At 39.5% G+C, this 23,211-nt stretch overlaps 1 protein-coding gene across 1 annotated transcript; it reads right to left on the bottom strand.

The window, feature by feature from the left end:
- Window positions 1–2,822: 2,822 nt before the first annotated feature.
- LOC139755759 (uncharacterized) lies at window positions 2,823–11,110 on the bottom strand. The gene is made up of 5 exons (XM_071674385.1): window positions 11,059–11,110; window positions 6,567–6,752; window positions 5,729–5,844; window positions 3,499–3,606; window positions 2,823–3,002 (listed from the first exon to the last, which is right to left on the bottom strand). The coding sequence occupies exons 1-5, from the start codon at window positions 11,108–11,110 to the stop codon at window positions 2,922–2,924; spliced, it is 543 nt and encodes a 180-aa protein (XP_071530486.1). The 3' UTR covers window positions 2,823–2,921.
- Window positions 11,111–23,211: the final 12,101 nt, after the last annotated feature.

Below are 23,211 nucleotides of genomic sequence, written 5' to 3'. Positions count from 1 at the left end.
CATGCGATTAATGTAACCTTCATTGCAACTAATGGTCCTGTCATGGGTGCATTAATCAAACACGAAAGTATGTTGTCACCAACGAGCCATCATTGTCAGGGGCGACATTCTCATACCCACTACGGAACCCACCCGCGAAAACCAGACACTCGACAACGAGAAGGAACTAAAGAACTTTGGCCACGCAGGACACACACATTGGTTGACCATTGTGTCTAACTTATTGATAACCTCAGCCGAACCATTAACCTGGAAAATTCAGCTACGTTAGAGATATGCTTCATATAAAGCAATAAACAGTAAATGCTCCAGATTGTTAAGTGATGAACTGTTGCTTCGCTTCAAGATCATACAAACCAAATGGATTAGACCATCTTCATTGCCACCTACAGTGGCATTACCTCAGTAATAATGGTGGTTAAGACTGACATTGAACAACACACGTCCACTACTCGCTTCTCAACTATAGTCACTGCAGGGTGTGGAGCGTCTCAACCAGGATTGAATAAATACAAGCCACTGTCATGATTCAGCTGCTGAAGCCTCCAGAGTTAGCTCATGAGGATATGTATACAAGTGTAGACTATACCTACACCTCTCGCATTCCTGAACCAGCAGGCAAAACATTGCCAGGAAATGTCAACACCAACATTCACCACAGCACACAAGATTACCATATGTAAAGTGTGCCCAGTGCGTTTGGCCGAGACTAACTAATGTGCGGCAGTGTAACCATGATCAGCCAGAATGGCATCATGCCGGTGCGCAGAGATCGTCTGCGCCAGCCAGCATCACCACATTGTGGTGGTGGTACTACTGAAATTTCAGTGACATGACATCCTCCTGTGTGGGAGCTAGGATGGACTTCATGCACCAGTGTACGTAACATTCATTTACCTATCTTGTACTCTAGTGTTATGCACGTAATTTGTTAGATTAAATTGTACGAGCATATCAAAGTTTCAATTTCATTCAATGTTTATTGTTATATGATCTCGGCCCTAACTCCTTCCCCTCTTGTATTGTGTAACATCGCGTGACACTTCTCGAATGTTACATAATATTCGAGTAACGATAGACGTAGAAATACAAGAACTTTAGTTATCGAAAGCTCAAGTGCCTTGCCTTCATTTGGGTTATACGATACCATCTTTTGGGTTATATATTCGATGATTTAAGGTGACCAATATGTCAAATCATAATATTTTTATATATATCCCTACTTCTTTGGGTTCCAATAGAATGAAACGCCACTGGTGGGATACACAGATGTTAAACCTGCTTCGGTAGAATCGACCCCACAATACCCTTTACTGTGGCCGCGAATCGTTAACAACGGCCACATGTGTATAATAATCGCTTGTAAACGACCTAATGACACAAAATTACATTTTTCCATCCACTACTTCAAAAGCATGATCATGATTGACATGTGAAGGTTTACAGGCTTCAGGTTAGTACCGGGTACAAGTATCAAGGTAGCAGCATTTGTAAATTTTGTTCTAAAACTTTTAGAACAAATTTGAAGGAAAAGTTTGAACGGAATTTATGGCGAGAAATATTAGGGTCAGGAGACCAATTGGCCTGTCCACTTCATCGGAGACGATGTTAATTCGTAATGATTATGGTCGCTTTTGCGTTACACTCGATATAGTAACCAGGGTCATTAAGACCGTCATTATCAAGCTACTACACCTACCAATGAATGCGTTGTCGATGAATGGTTTGTTAGGTTTTCATCCTTCAATAAGGCGCGCTTACCCCCCCTGCGCCCTGGCGTCAGTGTCAAGCAGCTATAGATAGAAACACGCATCTTCCGGGCAAGATAAAAACTGACCGGACTGTGTCCTGGCCCCGAGAGAATTAGAGGCGGGTCAACTTCATCTTAAATAAATGTCGCAGTCGAAGTATTTGGATATATGCACAGTCGTGTTCGCTGGAGTCAGGAAGCGTTGGTGTGGATTGCCGCAGAGGTCGGCGCTAGTGTAACTCCTCCGCCACGAAGGTCGGCCACCGAACTACAAGATTCAAGGCCATATATATTTTTTTTTTTTTCCTACCGCGTCACCTGTACCAGGACTTTCTCCACATGTTCCCCACTTTCATTATGCATTGGAATAATGTCACTTGCCCTCATATTCTCATCAGAGTTTTTGGTAAATTACTCAACCTTTATAAAGTAATAGTCTCTAAGTATACAATAGGTTATATTTTCCCAGACTTTTGGTAATGTAAAAATTGAGAAAATTTGAAAGTATTAATGTTATCAGTTATAAGTCTCGTAGTAAAGTTTCTTGACTATCAAATACTTTAAATGAAAATTTAAAGTTTCCAGCCTCAAGACATGATCGCCTAGGCCCTGGCTTCACCTTTAGGAGTGCATGTCAAGAGGTCACACCATAACCAAATGGGACAATGTAGTCGTGATGGAGTTGACATATTGTCTCCTAACAGCTTTCCAGTTACACTAAGTAGATAAATGTAAAGCCATTTTGGATCTCAGACAATAGTAGGACTAATGCAAGAATATATAGGAAACGTACCACATTTGATTAACAAGACATTAGGTCAGCACTTAAAACTATCAACTGCCTTAACCAGTGAAGCCAATGGCCAGGTTCCACACAAAATCCTCCCAGATTTGTTCGTTTGGTTTCCTCCGTCAATTTTGCCCTTAAACTCGATCTGGCATAAGAATAAAACCCTCTAGTAGAGGAGAGTCAAGTCAGTATTTTAAGTTTTAATTACGACAATTCCTAGTTGACACCAAATGCTATTTAGTAATACTATGGGTTTTATTTCAGGATACTGAAACGTGAGTATGTCGGTTACACACTTTACTATTACCAAGTCACTGCAATCTGGTTTAAGTGGTATACCTCAAGCTGGTACTACCTTCATCTGTGCCCCTCCTCGGCATCTTACGAATACAGAGGTATGCTGGGATCAAACGCGTAGGTGTGTTGCACCACGTCGGCTTGGATGCCGTGTTCGCTCGAATACTGCGGGAAGAGATGATGAAAATATGCTTGAAGAAATCTTAAAAAAAAAAACCTGTCGATATACGAAGTAAAACCCCACTTTCTACTATGTAACAGCTTGGGAGTCTATGCACTGTCCAATGATAATATCTAAGAAACCTTTATGTGCACATTTAAATTGCTAAGTGAGCAAGACTCTAATTACGAAGCTATATATGCAACAAAGTATAGAAAAGCTCAAAAGAGAATTTGGCGTCTAAGTTACGTCTCTTCGTTGTATATCAAGCGACATATTTCTTTCCTGTATCCCCCCCTAATGATGTGATTATTACACGAAAGTGCACTTGGGAACTTATCGTGTTTCATTATCCCCGTGGATTCATATATATATATATATATATATATATATATATATATATATATATATATATATATATATATATATATATAAACCATCACAGAGGAGGCCAGGATCATTAACATTTGGTGGTCGTTGGCCAACACGTCCGACCCTCACCGTCAGCTCGCCATCCTCGCTGAAGGCGAACTTGCACATATGACGCCGGAAGCAACGGTCGAAGCAGCACTTCTCGTACACCTGACAACCCCCGTCCGTAGCACAGAACTGTCAAGCACAGATTATACTCCATGACAAATGTACCACAGGGAAATAAAAAAAGAAAATCACACGAAATCATTCTTAGACCATACTAGATTAATGAAAAATTACCGACGTAAACCAACGTATACCTATTGTGCTATTATAAGTAGTCCCAATCAATCATTGTTAAACGATCGTAAGTCACAGCATTCTAAAACTACCTTGAAATCCCAAGTCATCGTTAGAAACCAACATTGTTATTACACACAAAATGTGAACGAAATACATTCAACTTTTCAAAGTGGTTTGAAAAAATCTAATAGAATGAAACAATGGAGGCAAAGATTGCCGAACGAACAGTTCGGTCCAGGAGAATCATTATGAGTAGAAGTACCTGCAGTGTCTTCTACAGTGCAGCTATAAATGAGCCAGATGGCAGGAAATACTAGTACAATCTAAGGAAAGACCTCTAATGGCATAACTAGCAAAATCCAAATTAGATCTTTGATTCATTTAAAGTCTTTAAAAGCTGGGGAAACCACAGTTATAAATTTTAAATATACAATATAAACATTTCATGAAGGTTATATTTCATGTTAAATCCGACTCCTTATGACAGAGATGCCCAAATATCTCCCAGGCTATACTGGCGAGACAGTAAATCTCTCTTTACAATGAGCATTACCAGCATAAAAATTTCACACCTGACATTATAACACTTTTAGGTCTATCGACTGCCAGGAGGATCAAAACCGACGTCATTTTGTGACCAATATGAAAACATGTGAGCATCATCATCAGCAGTGTAGGATTGGCTGGCAGATTACTCCGATACCAGTGTCAATGGTTGGGCTACACAGACCCTACAAGTCCAAGCGAGGATGTCTGGCCTAAACACAGGAGAATTGGTTCTCTTTGATAGCACCAAAATGAGAGTAAACCATTTGGTTGTCTATCTATCCAAACTCCGGCAATACGCCGTACAGGAAACAGGTCGTCGAGGAAATGACTAGCGATTTGAGTAAAAAGCGACGAAAGTCTTGGGGGAAGGAGACTGAAGGGAAACACGAGAAAAAACTACAGATGGCGGGCAGACCGCCTTGTGGGCTGAGGATCAGGCTAACTTGCTGAATCATATAATTGTGTTACTTTCGTGCAGGCTCGTCAGGTGTTTGTCTTACTACAAGGCCAATTCCAGTTACGTTATGCAACGTAATTTTTTCTGGGGAGGATTTGGATCCAAGTGGTTCTATCAAGGGTTTTGAATCATTGGACACTTGTACATCTATATGCATAGCTATGTCCAAACCATGAATTCTGCCGCTGCTCCAGAAGTGGAGTAGAGAAATGTGGTGAACGATCCACCTCAAGCTATGTAAACAGCCTCATACTTCCAAAGTCTGATTTTCTTATTCAGTAACCATTAAACTATAAGAGGTAATAACTGTCCTCTTGCGAGTGTCAACAAATTCTCAGAAGTTTACGGTAGGGTGTTTAACCCTTTTACTGCAGCAGGCTTTGAAGACCCAGTATCCGTTCACTGTGACAGGTTAACGAAAAAAAAAAAGATACTTTTCCCGATTACAGAAACAAGTATGAGAGCAATGGTCAATGCTAAACATCTTAGATTGTTGTCAGTACGCGAACTTTGCCAGACGTAAGAGAAATTGCTTTTCATTTTCTAAAGACTTTTGATACCTTGAATTATATAGTTATACATTTAGTATGTGTATGAAAGATAGCATCTGGGTTTATAGTAGATATGTCTACCATTTTTCAACGAACGAATACGACCCAACTGTACACACTTTAATAATGAATGTTAACCAAAGAGAAATCCATATCTAGACGAACTGTCTCACACGGGAATCTTAAAGCATGATTCTTATGCTTACCAACAGCATTGGGATAATATATATATATATATATATATATATATATATATATATATATATATATATAATCAGTCGTAATGATTGCGGAGGGGGGGGGGGAATGTTGAGACGACATTATTACAGGTGGAAAGAACCTTCACTGCTCGAGCTTTCACTAAAGTACATAATGACAGAAGGACCGAAACACAACTTGCCAAACGCACGGGGGAAAGTACATACAAAAAAAAAAAAGTCAAGCGCCGAGGACCCACCTTGGGAAAGTCAGGAAAGGTGACGCCATTTTCATCGACGCGCGGCAGGGCGTCCGGCAGCGGCTTGTGTGTTGGCGCGCAGATTGCCCGGGTGGCGGGGCAGTAGCCCGGATGTTCTGAAACAGAAATACAATAGTTAACACTACTACAAACAACGGTAATGACAAAAAAAAAAATGTATAAATCCCCAGTTCTTGATGTCAAATGTCACATATATATACGTGTCGAATCGCTGCGTAGGGCGTAAACCAACTACTCGCGAATCTTGGTTGGCAGAAATGTTGCAAGAGAACATGAACTGTTTACTTCTGATATGTCAAGTTCATGTCTGATAAAATAAAAGTTTTCAGAAGAGTTTTTTCTAAATCTTTTGCCTTTTTTTTCCCCAAGAACTTTTACAAAATAGTTCATGAACTTTTAGATATTGTTCGTGAACTTTCATACAAGAAATCTCTCTTTAAGAACTTTCATTAAAGAACATTGTTAGTGAACTTTCACGTAAGAAGTTGCTCATGAACGTTTGAAGCGCACGCCTTCACTAACTCAACTAGGCTGTACTCACCATAGCGACATTTTGAGTATCATATCGACTGTATGGCAAGTTTAAAAAGTGTTTAGAGGTCTCGCTTCGAATCATTTCATTGGCTACCATATATTCTCACCCCCAACAGGTATTTGTAGGACCAAAGTTAATATATAATAACCATTGTTTCTTCACGTAATTCCCAGATCTCAAAAAATAGTCGGGGAACTAAACGTGTTATCCACAGAGCCACAACTTCCTAAAGTCGAAGACTATGATGGTAATAATAACAATGAACAAGTCGTCGTCGTTCACCTATAGGATCAACGAGGTAGTCGTCTCGGCAGCAGTAGAAGTGGTCGTCTGGCGTCCGGCACCAGTACTGGCAGTTGCTGGGCGGCGCGTGAGAGTGTGGGTCGTGGTGGGGAGGAGAGGAGGCTTGGGCCGCCCCAGCAACACCACCGCCACCCACATCACACCCACCACCGATGCACTGTACACCTGTGAACACAAGAATGATCAAGTGCTTAAGTAGTACATGTACTCCATCCACTATATGTCAATAGTAAATCAAACTTTGAAAGTTTCAAATGTAATCATTCAACTCAAAATCCTGTAGTACAAGTCTACCTAAAGACATTGGCATATGAAAAGCATGAAATGGTCAGTCATCTTAACGTAAAAAAAAAAATAGAGAGAACATGTTTAACAAAATTTTCAGTTACAGTTTCTACTTCCATACGTCTTCAGATCTGGAGCGTCTGTCAAATTAGCCATTTTCCACCACTATCGAAATGATAAAAACTTGTAATAAGAGACCCCGACAAACAAAATTTCAGACCTATATCTTTTCCATTTCCTTGAATTTATCTTTTATCCCGAAACTACCGACTACCCACAAACCCGTAGACTAAAACTTCAGCAACTTTTTTTCATCAGAGTTTGTTGGCAAATCCAGAAACACACGAAAGAAAACGAGGCATTTTTCGATCGGTAGGGACCTATAAAACAAGGATTAAACTCCGCGGGACAATATTGAGTGATGAGCAACTAGCCATTACAAACGAGCCATTCCCGTGCGGTGGTGTCAGTGGATTCAACACAAGGTACCAGACGCCTCTGAAATCCACATTTGTCAACTGTATATGTATACGAATGTGACCTTTGTTGTCTTTTCCTAGCGTTACCTCGCCCGCGTGTTGGGGGAGGGAAGGGGGTGTCATGTGTGGCGAGGTGGCAACGTAATGAATAAATTTAGGCAGTAAGTATGAATCATGTGTATATGTATATGTCTATATATGCTGAAATGTATAGGTATGTATATGTGCGTGTGTGGACGTGTATGTATATACATATGTGGGTGGGTTGGGCCATTCTTTCGTCTGTTTCCTTGCGTTACCTCCATAACGGGGAAAATGAAACACGATAAGTTCCCAAGTGCACTTTCGCGTAATAATCACATCAGGGGAGACAAGAGAGAAATATTAGTCAGTTGATATACAGAGACGTAACTAGGACACCATTTGGTAAACATGTGATTGTCCAAGACAGACAACGAGCGTATCATAAACTTATCATGAGGACAAGGTGAATTGTTTACAAATCTTAACAATAAAGTCAACCAATTTCTATAGACCTTCACCAATATTAACGTTGCAATTCTTTATATATATATATATATATATATATATATATATATATATATATATATATATATATATATATATATATTCCAGAGTCCACGGAAAAAAACTTTCGTATGGGGAAGTTATGCAAAACTCTGGCTTTACGGCAGTAATCCAGGAAAACTACATACCTGGTGTAATAAGAGAACTTAACACGAGTAGATTATTTCAAACAATTGCCGAAATAACGCAATTATGGAAATTGGTCTACTTCATTTCTCGAACCTTGGCTGTAAAATAACATTTAAAAACTTGATTTTCACACCCAAGGATGGCCAGAAAGGCAAATTACCAATACAATCACAGTTTCAGACAATCACCCGTTTGTAAAATTTGAAATTGTTCTCGTTTTTTTTTTTACAATTCTAACTTTTGCTTGAGCTGCAGATCACTACTTTTTTTTTTTCATATACTCCGTCCCTCCTATCCCACGATAATGGAATACCTCAGAGTGGGAATCAGGGATTTGGGTGTGGGAAATCACAAAAAGTATTGATCGCTAGACATGGTCACAACAGTTCAAAGATACAAAAAAAACATCGGAAAAACAAATCTTAACCAAACTAAACATAACGAACATAACCTAACCAACATTTGTTGGATGCCCAAAACGTTAATACCAAAAAAAAAAAAAAAAAAATGGCTATAGAATTACAGTCTTTTCTGGTACTGACCAAATATCAGATGTGCACACAATCTTTTAAGGCCTCAGAAAACGGGAATCCTTACTTGCGCCATCCAGCTACCCACACCAGCACACTGGGCTCAACGTTATATGTCCGTCCGGCAGATACACCAGTCTCACACACACACACTCACTCACGTCTGGACAACGAATGGGGGGATATCATCACTTCTCCACTTGCGTACTTAACGGTGCTGTAGAATCATACTAAGGAATGTAACATAGACACATCAAGGAGGAAACTAAGCAACTAGCATTACGTCAAATTGTGATGATTTTTTGAAGTTGAAAAAAAACCAGGAAATAGATGGCGCTAATTCCATGTATGGTGTTCTCGAGTACGAAAAAAAAAAAATAAATGTTTCTTTTAATAATGTCGCATTTCGTCTTCTGTCTCGTCCAATCTTTACGATACAAAGTAATGTGATTTCTGCTTTGTATATATCAATTGTCTAGATAAACAAAGACACAGCAATTCAGTAAGATGTTAGATGAAGTGCACCTATCTGGGGTTAGATGGAAGGATGGCAGTACAGAGTGTACAGTGGGGACAGTACATGGGTGACAGGTGGGCCCGCCTTCAAGGATATTACAATCGATACAGTAATCAGAAAGCTGATTTTAGGACATTCAATTTTGTGGGGCTTCAGTGCGACTAATTATGATTTGTTATACAACTTTTTTTAATATTCTATGTGTGTATAGGGATAAGTGAGCACAATATCATAATATTCTCAACTGTAGTATTGAGAATAAAACCAATATCAACATTTTAAATTCTATAAGTATTTTGTACGTGACCTCAAACTCATACTGAAAAGGAGTCTGTTCTTAGTTTTTTGTATATCATAAAATCACGTACGATTAATGACCCAACTCATGTTTTGTAAAGGAATTTCACGATGCGAAAGTATACTTTGCGTTTGTAGGAGTTTACCATATCAACATTCGTTTTCTCTGAGAGGTCCCTTATTTTTCTTTTTTTCATCATCGAGTCTATTTGAATACCTTTCAAGACCTTGGTGTGCATATAGATGTATCACTGATATCATAAACCGAAGCATTTAGGATTTTTGAACGTTGTTAAGGAAACAGTGCTCAATTGGTGCATTCTGCTCACTAGATAATAGTAACCACAACACTTTTCAACAAGTATTCATCAAATTTCATGAAATTCAGATTACTTCACTGCAGTGTGGCTTATGTAAGAATAAAGATCTTTGGTAACAAGCAAGATGTCTTTTTATGTTGTAATAGTCTGATATACATATATATATTTTTCCACAGAGCAAATGCCTTTGGGAAGTGCCAGACATTGTTGCAGACGCCGGACGTTTTTATACTACGCTCCTAAGGCTGTAAATTCCTTCTTAAGAGAGAGAGAGAGAAAAAAAAAGGTTGCTTCCCCCACAGTTCAAGATGATCTGCCTATGTTTATATTAGCATGATCACCCTCAGTGGCTTAGCATACGTGTTGCCTATATGATTTGCTCCGTTGCATTTATCAAGTGAATCATTTTTTTGCTGTGCTATATTTCACCACTCTCCAACCTCTACCCCTAATTATATCTACTGTGAATTAAATTATTACCATCCGCTAAGTGGTCATAAAGCTTGAACCCCCACCCCCCTCAACCATGCAAGTTAAATATTCATGAATAATATACGGGAAAAAAAGGCGAATTGGTATAATTACTTCCTGCTTAATTCGCCCAAGATGGACGGAGACAAAAAACTCCTTCCTAACTCACCAACCTTATGGAATAATATATATATATATATATATATATATATATATATATATATATATATATATATCATTACCGTTACTGAAGTGGTACGTGGCGATATTTACTTTTCCATATATACTTCAAATGTTGACTAATGCTTTCCTCCAGCACATGATGGCAGAAAACGTATATTTTCTTCGTTACTCTTTTTTATTTATTTCTTTTTTTTAATCTGGACGTATCATTACCTGCTGCTCGGTACTTGGTTCCTGTATTGATAAATGCCAGCCAGCTCCTTGCAGAGGTAACGTACCTTTTATTTATAACCTAATTCTTTTTGTTGCTGTTGTTATTGTATTTTGGTTCATAACTGTACTTCAGTCGATTCGTTGTTTACGTTGCGTCTGATTTTTGTTTTTTCCTCGCAATATTTCATTTTTGTTTACGTTGGAGCGATTACAATCTGACTCATTTCACGTCGCTCCTGTAAAGATGCCATAAAACAGAAAGTGGAATCTAGGGTTTCAAAAGACTCTCTCTCTCTCTCTCTCTCTCTCTCTCTCTCTCTCTCTCTCTCTCTCTCTCTCTCTCTCTCTCTCTCTCTCCACTAGTGGACAGCTAATGCCACTAACGAGCTACTCAGCGACTGTTTCTCGCTATGAACCAGTTTCGTTGACCCCACAGGGCTAGTAGCTAGAGACGGGCACCGTATGACCGCACCGCTCCACCGGCCAGAGGGTCCGAGCCTATGGACCTCATGACCGTACACACACACACACACACACACTGTTCCAGACACCAGACGTCCTTCAGCTAAACCGACATCATAAAAAAAAACTATCGGAAATTATAAGAGCTATTCAAGAAACAAATCTATCGACAATATATATATAAAACGCGGGAGACAGCGGAAAAAAAAAAAAAAAAAAAAAAAAATATATATATATATATATATATATATATATATATATATATATATACAAAGTATAATAAAAAAAATAAATATATATATATATATATTTTTTTAATTTTCCAAAAGAAGGAACAGAGAAGGGGGCCAGGTGAGGATATTCCCTCTAAGGCCCAGTCCTCTGTTCATAGCGCTACCTCGCTAATGCGGGAAATGGCGAATAGTACGAAAGAAAAAAGATATATATATATATATATATATATATATATATATATATATATATATATATATATATATATATATATATATATCAAAGAACCAAATTGTAGTCGGATGAAAAGAAATGAGAAATATGCCGAGGCAAAGCATAGAATAAGGACAAGAATTTCCAGTCCAGAGTGTGAGGAATTCTCATCGTACTTCCCTGGATGGAGAACAATGAGACATGTCCTCTCCAACTGACCTTTTGAGGAAGAAGGTTTAGGAAGGAACCAACAGCGTCGCTGTTTCGCCCGAGAAAGTTCCTCATTCAAACAATTAAGAAAAAAAAAAATACACAGACAGACAGAGGCCACAGAAACCTGACTCACGGTAGCACAGAGCAGATGGTATTTACGTGGAGTGTTTGGCGAGTCGTCCTGGGCCTGGCGTGCTGTGCTGACTTCCTCATGTCTGGAGGTGTGAGGTGCGGGGGAGGAGGGATCTGTGCGTTTCCTTATCTGTAGTGGTGAGGAGGGTCTGTGTACTTCATGTGCAGTTGTGAGGAAAATTTGTACTTCCTCATGTGCAGTTGAGGAAGATTTATGTACTTCCTCATGTGTAGCTGTGAGGAAGATTCATGTACTTCCTTATGTGGAGTTGTGAGGAAGATTCATGTACTTCCTTATGTGCAGTTGTGAGGAAGATTCATGTACTTCCTTATGTGCAGTTGTGAGGAAGATTCATGTACTTCCTTATGTGCAGTTGTGAGGAAGATTCATGTACTTCCTAATGTGCATTTGAGGAAGATTTACGTACTTCCTCGTGTGTAGCTGAGGATGATTTATGTACTTCCTCATGTGCAGTTGTGAGGAAGATTGATGTACTTCCTCATGTGCAGTTGAGGAAGATTTGTGTACTTCCTCATGTGCAGCTGTGAGTAAGATTTATGTACTTCCTCATGTGCAGTTGTGAGTAAGATTTATGTACTTCCTCATGTGCAGTTGTGAGTAAGATTTATGTACTTCCTCATGTGCAGTTGAGGAAGATTTATGTACTTCCTCATGTGCAGTTGTGAGTAAGATTTATGTACTTCCTCATGTGCAGTTGTGAGTAAGATTTATGTACTTCCTCATGTGCAGTTGAGGAAGATTTGTGTACTTCCTCATGTGCAGTTGTGAGTAAGATTTATGTACTTCCTCATGTGCAGCTGTGAGTAAGATTTATGTACTTCCTCATGTGCAGTTGTGAGTAAGATTTATGTACTTCCTCATGTGCAGCTGTGAGTAAGATTTATGTACTTCCTCATGTGCAGTTGTGAGTAAGATTTATGTACTTCCTCATGTGCAGTTGTGAGTAAGATTTATGTACTTCCTCATGTGCATTTGAGGAAGATTTGTGTACTTCCTCATGTGCAGTTGAGGAAGATTTGTGTACTTCCTCATGAGCAGTTGTGAGGAAGATTTATGTACTTCCTCATTGTAGTTGTGAGGAAAATTTGTACTTCCTCATGTGCAGTTGTGAGGAAGATTTATGTACTTCCTCATGTGCAGTTGTGAGGAAGATTTATGTACTTCCTCATTGTAGTTGTGAGGAAAATTTGTACTCCCTCATGTGCAGTTGTGAGGAAGATTTATGTACTTCCTCATGAGCAGTTGTGAGGAAGATTTATGTACTTCCTCATGTGCAGTTGTGAGGAAGATTTATGTACTTCCTCATGTGCAGCTGTGAGGAAGATTTATGTACTTCCTCATGAGCAGTTGTGAGGAAGATTTATGTACTTCCTCATGAGCAGTTGTGAGGAAGATTTATGTACTTCCTCATGTGCAGTTGTGAGGAAAATTTGTACCTCCTCATGTGCAGTTGTGAGGAAGATTCATGTACTTCCTCATTGTAGTTGCAGGAGGATTATGTACCTCATGCGTAGTTTTGAGGATCTGTGTACTTCCTCATGTGGATATGTGAGGGGAATCTATGTACTTCCTCATGTGTAGTTAAGGACTGTATTTCCTCACAAATGACATTTAGTTGTGAGGAGGAACTCTGTACTTCCTCATGTAAATTTGTGAGGGGGGGGGAACGGTGTCCTTAATCAAGTATCATTTATGAGGGGATCTCTGTACTTCCTTATGTGTGGTGGTGAGGGGGTCTGTCGAATTTATGAGTAGTTATGAGGGGGATCTGGGCATGTCCATGTGTGGTGGTGAAGGAATCTGTGGACTTCCTTAAGTGTAGTTATGTAGTTATGTTCTTCCTTGTGTGTTAGTTGTAAGAGGATGTGTCTACTTTCCTCATGTCTGTGAGGAAGATCTGTGCCTATTACGTATATTTATGAGGGGTACCTTTGTAAACTCCTCATAACTGGTTATGAGGTATGTGCATCTCGGATGAAAGAAATATTTATAAAAGAAACCAATTAATTCATTGCTATTATTTACCTACTGTAATACAGAAATATTTATCTATCTCTTTCCGTTCGCTTATAAAAACATGAAAAATATTAACCGATTAATTTTTGTCTTGCAAAGGACATATATGAAGCAAGAACTTACATGTAAGGATAACCAACCAACCAATAATGTGTTAAATCATTTAGCATGCGACGGCACGACCCTTGAGCGTGGTGGGACGACCCTTGAGCATGACTCAAGGGTCGTACCGTCGTACTCCAGGGTCGTACAATCGTGCTCCAGGGTCGTACCGTCGTGCTCAAGGGTCGTACCGTCTCGCTCAAGAGTCGTACCGTCGTGCTCCAGGGTCGTACCGTCGTGCTCAAGGGTCGTACCGTCGTGCTCAAGGGTCGTACCGTCGTGCTCAAGGGTCGTACCGTCGTGCTCCAGGGTCGTACCGTCGTGCTCCAGGGTCGTACCGTCGTGCTCCAGGGTCGTGCCGTCGTACTCGAGGGTCGTACAACCGTGCTCAAGGGTCGTGCCGTTGTGTTCTAAGGAACCACGGACTTTGTAATGCCTTTATACAAGCAAATCTCCCGTCCGTTTCTTCACACAGTGAAACTTCTTAAGTTTCGCATAAACCGCCGTCATTCCAATGTTGTAGTGACTTGTGATTTTTACTTAGAATTCTAAGTATTTCCCGTCATGGTGGTACAATTGGCAGTCCGACATAACCTATTGGATTTAAAACTTAAAATCTCATGCATCTGATCTGTCGAATATTCACTGCAATACTTAGTCACTTTATATCATCTGATTATATATATATATATATATATATATATATATATATATATATATATATATATATATATATATATATATATATTCAATAACCTTAAGCTTTCCCCTATGCAGCTATACAGACTAGGATCTTGTCAAAGAAACTTTATGCGTTTCAGATAAATTATATTACGATACTAGACTTTCCAATACTCTATAATGGATAGGCTTTCTTTTCACTAAGGCTTTCTTTCCAATACTATAATGGATAGGTTTTCTTTTGACTTATCTTCATCAGGTCAATTTTCGATTATTCTCTTATCATTTAGGTCTTCTCTTCATTTATTCCTTAATCATCTTGGGTTTCTTTTCCAGTTATTCCATTTACCAGCTACGCTTACATTTCATTTACTTCTTAATCTCTGAAGCTTTCTTTACAGTTATTCCTTCATCAACTATTTTTTTGTTATTCTATCAGCTAGGGGTTTCTATATGTGATTTTCTTATTAGGTAGGTTTCCTCTTCAATTATTCATTCATTTTTCTATCTATTGTTTTCAGTTGTTCTCTTATTATTTACGGTTTCTAGCAGTTATCTTCATATCTGCTTTGCTTCCTCTTCAATTATTCGCTCGTCATCTATACTATCGCCTTCCGATATTTCTTTATATGCTCCAGGCTTTCTTTTCAAAGTAATTTCTCAACTACGATTTCCTTTTAAGGCATTCCTTTACCACCTAAGCTTTCCTTTCAATTATTCATCTATCTTATCTAATTACAGGTGATAAGTAAATAGGGTTCTTATATAAAGCAGACGTCTCGAACAGAATCCATGAAACTAGACGGAGTGGCAAAATTCGTCCGGTGCGCGTATCATCACCCTGGCGGAAGACAACCATTTCATCCCCGTAGAACATATGTTAAGTTACTGATGGCGTCCTGTCCTCTCTCCCTCACACGCACGCCTAGTGCCGGTCATGTACCACAGACGCTTGATGTTGATTGAACAGGGCCACAGGGCTGACGGCGACCGGAAGTCTCCAATTGATATCATCAACCCCAATTTTGGGTAATAGGCTTTGCCGAGTCCTGCAGGGATGACTTTCTCCGTGGATTGGTCTGTCTGCTGGCGGCGGCGGGCGGCGGGCGCGGGAGGAGCCTAGCTTCCTTTCACTCTCTCTCTCTCTCTCTCTCTCTCTCTCTCTGCTCCTCGCCAGCAGCAACGATATCATTGGCGAGGCCAGGCCAGGCCCTAGGCGAGCCAATATGGGGCGTGTGTGTGTGTGTGTCCTCCCTGGTTGCCACATTCTAAGGTCAAATTGGACTCCAAATTAAACCTGCTACGATTCGGCTCTTCTCGTGTCACTCACACACTCTATCTCTCTCCTCCGCTCAGGCTCGTATAACCGAGACTTTGCACTTATCTCGCACTAATGTCAGGTCAGGTCGTGGAGTTAGCATCAGAATTGTTTACCCAGAAATAAACTCGTCACTACTGTGGTATTGTGGAAATAAACCCGTCACTACTGTGGTATTGTGGAAATAAACTCGTCACCACTGTGGTATTGTGGAAATAAACTCGTCACCACTGTGGTATTGTGGAAAAAAACTCGTCACTACTGTGGCATTGTGGAAATAAACTCGTCACCACAGTGGTATTGTGGAAATAAACTCGTCACCACTGTGGTATTGTGGAAATAAACTCGTCACTACTGTGGTATTGTGGAAATAAACTCGTCACTACTGTGGTACTGTGGAAATAAACTCGTCACTACTGTGGTACTGCGGAAATAAACTCGTCACTACTGTGGTATTGTGGAAATAAACTCGTCACTACTGTGGTATTGTGGAAATAAACTCGTCACCACTGTGGTGTTGTGGAAATAAACTCGTCACTACTGTGGTATTGTGGAAATAAACTCGTCACCACAGTGGTATTGTGGAAATAAACTCGTCACCACTGTGGTATTGTGGAAATAAACTCGTCACTACTGTGGTATTGTGGAAATAAACTCGTCACTACTGTGGTACTGTGGAAATAAACTCGTCACTACTGTGGTACTGCGGAAATAAACTCGTCACTACTGTGGTATTGTGGAAATAAACTCGTCACTACTGTGGTATTGTGGAAATAAACTCGTCACCACTGTGGTGTTGTGGAAATAAACTCGTCACTACTGTGGTATTGTGGAAATAAACTCGTCACTACTGTGGTATTGTGGAAATAAACTCGTCACCACTGTGGTGTTGTGGAAATAAACTCGTCACTACTGTGGTGTTGTGGAAATAAACTCGTCACTACTGTGGTATTGTGGAAATAAACTCGTCACTACTGTGGTATTGTGGAAATTTATTCTTCCCCGAGGAGAGAGAGAGAGAGAGAGAGAGAGAGAGAGAGAGAGAGAGAGAGAGAGAGAGAGAGAGAGAGAGAGAGAGAGAGAGAGAAAGTCTGTGTTGTTATTGACGATTTATTTCTTGACATAATTCAGTCTGTACGATTATCTTTCCTCAATTTTTCTTTCATCCTCTCTTGTTTGAAACTCTAACAATTTTATGTAATCACCCGAAACACTTTATAACAACGTTGTATCTATTGTGCCTTTTAATGACACCGTATTTACTGTGAAGATAGAATATGTTAATTAACTGCATGAGAAACTTTATCATCACCATCTAAAAGTCACGTATAAGGATCCTGGCTAATTACAAAATCCTGATTAAAAGAAATATATTTTTTTCTTGAGTTTGATAAGGTGATAAATTCCCATATCTTAAAAGATCCTGTACAGATTAAGGTAAACCCATATTATCTTAAAACTTTCCTGTATGGGTTAAGATAAATACCCATGTCATCTTCAAACATCCTTATATGGATTAAGGTAAATACTCAAATTACCTTAATCCTTCCTGTATGGGTTAAGGTAAATACCCATATCATCTTAAACCTTCCTGTATGGGCTAAGGTAATACCCATATTATCTTAAACCTTCCTGTATGGGTTAAGGTAAATACCCATATTACCTTAAACCTTCCTGTATGGGCTAAGGTAATACCCATATTATCTTAAACCTTCCTGTATGGGTTAAGGTAAATACCCATATTACCTTAAACCTTCCTGTATGGGTTAAGGTAATTACCCATATCATAAACCTTCCTGTATGGGCTAAGGTAAATACCCATATCATAAACCTTCCTGTATGGGTTAAGGTAATTACCCATATCATAAACCTTCCTGTATGGGCTAAGGTAAATACCCATATCATAAACCTTCCTGCATGGCATAAGGTAAATACCCATATTACCTTAAACCTTCCCGCATGAGTTAAGGTAAACACCCATATCATCTTAAACCTTCTCGTACTGGTTAAGGTAAACACCCACATCCTATCTAAACCATCCGGTGAAGGCTAAGGTAAGCAAACACCCACCCACACCATCTATCTATAAACCTTCCTGTATAACAATAGGTAAATAAATACCTACACTCTCTTTAATTCCTGCCCCCCTACCAGGGACTGGCGGGCACGCTGGCTCGCTCCCGACCATGCACAAAAACATGGCCACCATCTCTCCTCCCTCCCCCACCACCCCATACACTTACTTTCACTGTCCGCCCATTCCCGCCCACACGCCCTAACCTTAACCCCAGGAGAATGACGCAACCCCCCTGCCCTGCCCCTTGCCCATGCCGTACCTACCACACCCACCATGTTAAGTCATCTGTAATAGAGAGAAAACGGGTAGAGTTAACCTTTATCGCTGGAAAGCAATATATATATATATATATATATATATATATATATATATATATATATATATATATATATATATGTAAAGAGGGTTCGAGAACTGGTCTGCCTGGACGATGGTTAGTACTGGGAGAGGTGGGTGTGAGGGTGGCTGGCTTGCTGTGAGGAGGAGGAGGAGGAGGAGGAGGAGGTGCGGTTGTCAGGGAAGGAGGGAGAGATTGTCGTTCGGCTGCGAGTGAGTGAGGGCGGCTGGGGAAGTTAGGGATAATTTAAGGATGATATGGGAGTGTTGGGAAGGTTAAGGGTAGATGTGAAAGTGTTGGGAAGGTTAGGGATAATTTAGGGCAGATGTGGGAGTGTTGGGGAGGTTATGGGTTACCCAGCGAAGCTGTGGGAGTGTTGGGGAGACTATGGATAACCCAGCAAAGATGTGGGGGTGTTGGGGAGGCTATGGGTTACCCAGCGAAGATGTGGGAGTGTTGGGGAGGCTATGGGTTACCCAGCGAAGATGTGGGAGTGTTGGGGAGGCTATGGGTTACCCAGCGAAGATGTGGGAGTGTTGGGGAGACTATGGATAACCCAGCAAAGATGTGGGAGTGTTGGAAATGTGTGTGTGGAAAAGATAGAGTAATGTTTGGGAGGTGAGGGACAATCATTGGGAGTTAAGGGGGGTGTTGAAGGTGGGCGAACAAAAAAAAAAGAAAAACAGTTATGGGGAGGTGTGGAGGTGAGGGGGAGGGGGAGGGAGGATGGGGTATCTTTAGTAGTCGTGAGGGAGATGTAATCTTCCCATACCAAGGCGAAAATCATTATTAGGCAGGGTGGATCAGGCGTCGCGTGTTTGTGGGACGTGTTTGATACTCCGGCCTGTGTGTGTGTGTGTGTGTGTGTGTGTGTGTGTGTGTGTGTGCCATTACTGGCACAGGTCGGCAATGTGTAATTGTTAACTTGTTGTCCCTTAAGTGGATGTGTTGTGTAATATGTAATGAATTCATTCCTCTCCTATATATATATATATATATATATATATATATATATATATATATATATATATATATATATATATATATATATTTCTTTCTTTCAAACTATTCGCCATTTCCCGCATTAGCGAGGTAGCGTTAAGAACAGAGGACTGGGCCTTTGAGGGAATACCCTCACCTGGCCCAATTCTCTGTTCCTTCTTTTGAAAAAAAAAAAAAAAAAAAAAAAAAAAAAAAAAATATATATATATATATATATATATATATATATATATATATATATATATATATATATATATATATATATATATATATATATATATATATATATATGGAGAAAAACTGGAGGAAGTGAAGTGTTTTAGATATCTGGGAGTGGACCTGGCAGAGGATGGAAACATGGAAGCGGAAGTGGATCATAGGGTGGGGGAGGGGGCGAAAATTCTGGGAGCCTTGAAGAATGTGTGGAAGTCGAGAACATTATCTCGGAAAGCAAAAATGGGTATGTTTGAAGGAATAGTGGTTCCAACAATGTTGTATGGTTGCGAGGCGTGGACTATGGATAGAGTTGTGCGCAGGAGGATAGATGTGCTGGAAATGAGATGTTTGAGGACAATGTGTGGTGTGAGGTGGTTTGATCGAGTAAGTAACGTAAGGGTAAGAGAGATGTGTGGAAATAAAAAGAGCGTGGTTGAGAGAGCAGAAGAGGGTGTTTTGAAATGGTTTGGTCACATGGAGAGAATGAGTGAGGAAAGATTGACCAAGAGGATATATGTGTCGGAGGTGGAGGGAACGAGGAGAAGAGGGAGACCAAATTGGAGGTGGAAAGATGGAGTGAAAAAGATTTTGTGTGATCGGGGCCTGAACATGCAGGAGGGTGAAAGGAGGGCAAGGAATAGAGTGAATTGGAGCGATGTGGTATACCGGGGTTGACGTGCTGTCAGTGGATTGAATCAAGGCATGTGAAGCGTCTGGGGTAAACCATGGAAAGCTGTGTAGGTATGTATATTTGCGTGTGTGGACGTATGTATATACATGTGTATGGGGGTGGGTGGGCCATTTCTTTCGTCTGTTTCCTTGCGCTACCTCGTAAACGCGGGAGACAGCGACAAAGCAAAAAAAAAAAAAAAAAAAAAAAAAAAAAATATATATATATATATATATATATATATATATATATATATATATATATATATATATATATATATATATATATCTAACATAGTAAAGTATATAGCTAGCCTAGGAAGGTATATAGCTAGCCTAGGAAGGTATATAGCTAACGTAGGAAGGTATATAGCTAACCTAGAAAGGTATATACCTAGCCTAGGAAGGTATATAGCTAGCCTAGGAAGGTATATAGCTAACCTAGGAAGGTATATAGCTAACCTAGGAAGGTATATAGCTAGCCTAGGAAGGTATATAGCTAACGTAGGAAGGTATATAGCTAACGTAGGAAGGTATATAGCTAACCTAGGAAGGTATATAGCTAGCCTAGGAAGGTATATAGCTAGCCTAGGAAGGTATATAGCTAATGTAGGAAGGTATGTAGCTGACCTCGCGAGGTATATAGCTAACATAGGAAGGTATATAGCCAACCCAGTAAGGTATATAGCTAACCTTGGGATGTATATAGCTAACCTAGGAAGGTAATACCTAACCCATAAAGGTATATAGCTAACTTAGAAAGATATACATACCTAACCTATGAAGGTATATAGCTAACCTAGAAAGATATACATACCTAACCTATAAAGTTCCAGCCTCTTGTTAATGACCCAAATGTAGGAGAACAAGACGTCCCCAATCCATCGGAGCTTTGTAGGTTAATATCAATAATATAATCAGTGTAGCCGAATATAATCAATGTAGCCTAGTTATCACAGCTTCCGCAACGTGCGTCACAGCAGCTGACACGAGAGTCTGGGTAAACCACGACAGTTGTATTGTATACTCACACCCATAGTAGTTTACATGGATGTAAACTACTTCTGTATATATATATATATATATATATATATATATATATATATATATATATATATATATATATATATATATATATATATATATATATCCCTGGGGATAGGGGAGAAAGAATACTTCCCACGTATTTTCTCTGCGTGTCGTAAAAGGCGACTAAAATTGGAGGGAGCGGGAGGCTGGAAATCCTCCTCTTCTGTTTTACCTTTCCAAAATGAGGAACATAGAAGGAGGGCAAGTGAGGATTTTTCCCCCCTAGGACCAAATCATCTGTTCCTCATGCTACCTCGCTGACGCAAGAAATGGCGAATATATATATATATATATATATATATATATATATATATATATATATATATATATATATATATATATATATATATATTTATATATATATATATATATATATATATATATATATATATATATATATATATATATATATATATATATATATATATATATATATATATATATATATATATATATATATATATTACAGATCTTTTCATAACATCGATCGTTACCAGAAGACAAAACAATATATATAAAAATAAAATGAAGACTGTGTTATACCATTGTTACCCTTGTACCAAGGTTTAAGGTAGGTCATTTCAGCTTGAGCCTAACTACCCCTAGGGTCATTAAGGCCAGGAAAGTGAAGCTATAACCAGTTATCTTCATTATCTTATACCCAGAATAATTCTGAGGCCATTTAACGCTCTCACTGCATATATTGCATTTGAAGAAAAAGATAACTGAAATTATGGTATATTTGTATTATGAGTAACAGTAAAAATATAATAAATAAGGAGAAGAACTGCATAATCGGGTAATACAAGGGAAAAGTAGGAAAATATAAATGAAAACATATGCAGATTGATAATATAATAACTTATAACCATTTGTAAAGAGGGAGAATAAAAATGTACTGTGGGTTCCCGACTTGACCTTCGTGAAAATGTACTGTGGGTTCCCGACTTGACCTTCGTGAAAATGTACTGTGGGTTCCCGACTTGACCTTCGTCAAAATATACTGTGGGTTCCCGGCTTGACCTTCGTGAAAATGTACTGTGGGTTCCCGACTTGACCTTCGTCAAAATATACTGGTCACTCTTCATGACGCTTCCGGCACTCATGATGACGAGCAGGACGGGTGGTCATGACTGTGTTACAACACGGCTCGTAGAAAATGGATGTGCCTCTGTCTGCTGTGTTTAGCACGACTCGTAGAAAGTGGATGTGTCTCTAGCTGCTGTGTTTACCACAGCTTATAGAAAATGGATCTGTCTATCTGCTATGTTAAGCACGGCTCATAGAAAATGGATGTGCCTCTATCTGTTGTGTTTACCACGGCTCATAGAAAATAGCAGTGTCTCTATGTGCTGTGTTTAGCACGGCTCATAGAAAATGGGTGTCTCTATCTGCTGTGTTTAGCACGGCTAATAGAAAATGGATGTCTCTATCTGTTGTATTTACCCCGGCTGATAGAAAATGGATGTCTCTATCTGTTGTGTTTAGCACGGCTCATAGAAAATGGATGTATCTACCTGCTGGGTTGAGCACGACTCATTGCAAATAGATGTGTCTAGCTGCTGTGTTTAGCACGGCTCACTGAAAATGGTTGTGTTTATCTGCTGTGTTTAGCACGGCTCGCAGAAAATGGGTTTCTATTTGCTGTGTTTAGAACGGCTCAGAAACTGGATGTGTCTATCTGCTATATTTAGCACAGCTCAGAAAGTGAATGTATCTGCTGTGTTTACCACGGTTCACAGAAAATGGAGATGTGTATCTGCTGTGTTTAGCACGGCTCGCTGAAAATGGATGTCTCTACCTGCTGTGGTTAGCACGGCTCGTAGAAAATG

This window comes from Panulirus ornatus, chromosome 20 (assembly GCF_036320965.1).
Source record: "Panulirus ornatus isolate Po-2019 chromosome 20, ASM3632096v1, whole genome shotgun sequence".
NCBI classification, from domain to species: Eukaryota; Metazoa; Arthropoda; class Malacostraca; order Decapoda; family Palinuridae; genus Panulirus; species Panulirus ornatus.
The sequence above is the reverse complement of the archived record's forward strand: the minus strand, read 5'-3'. Positions and strand labels throughout refer to the sequence as shown.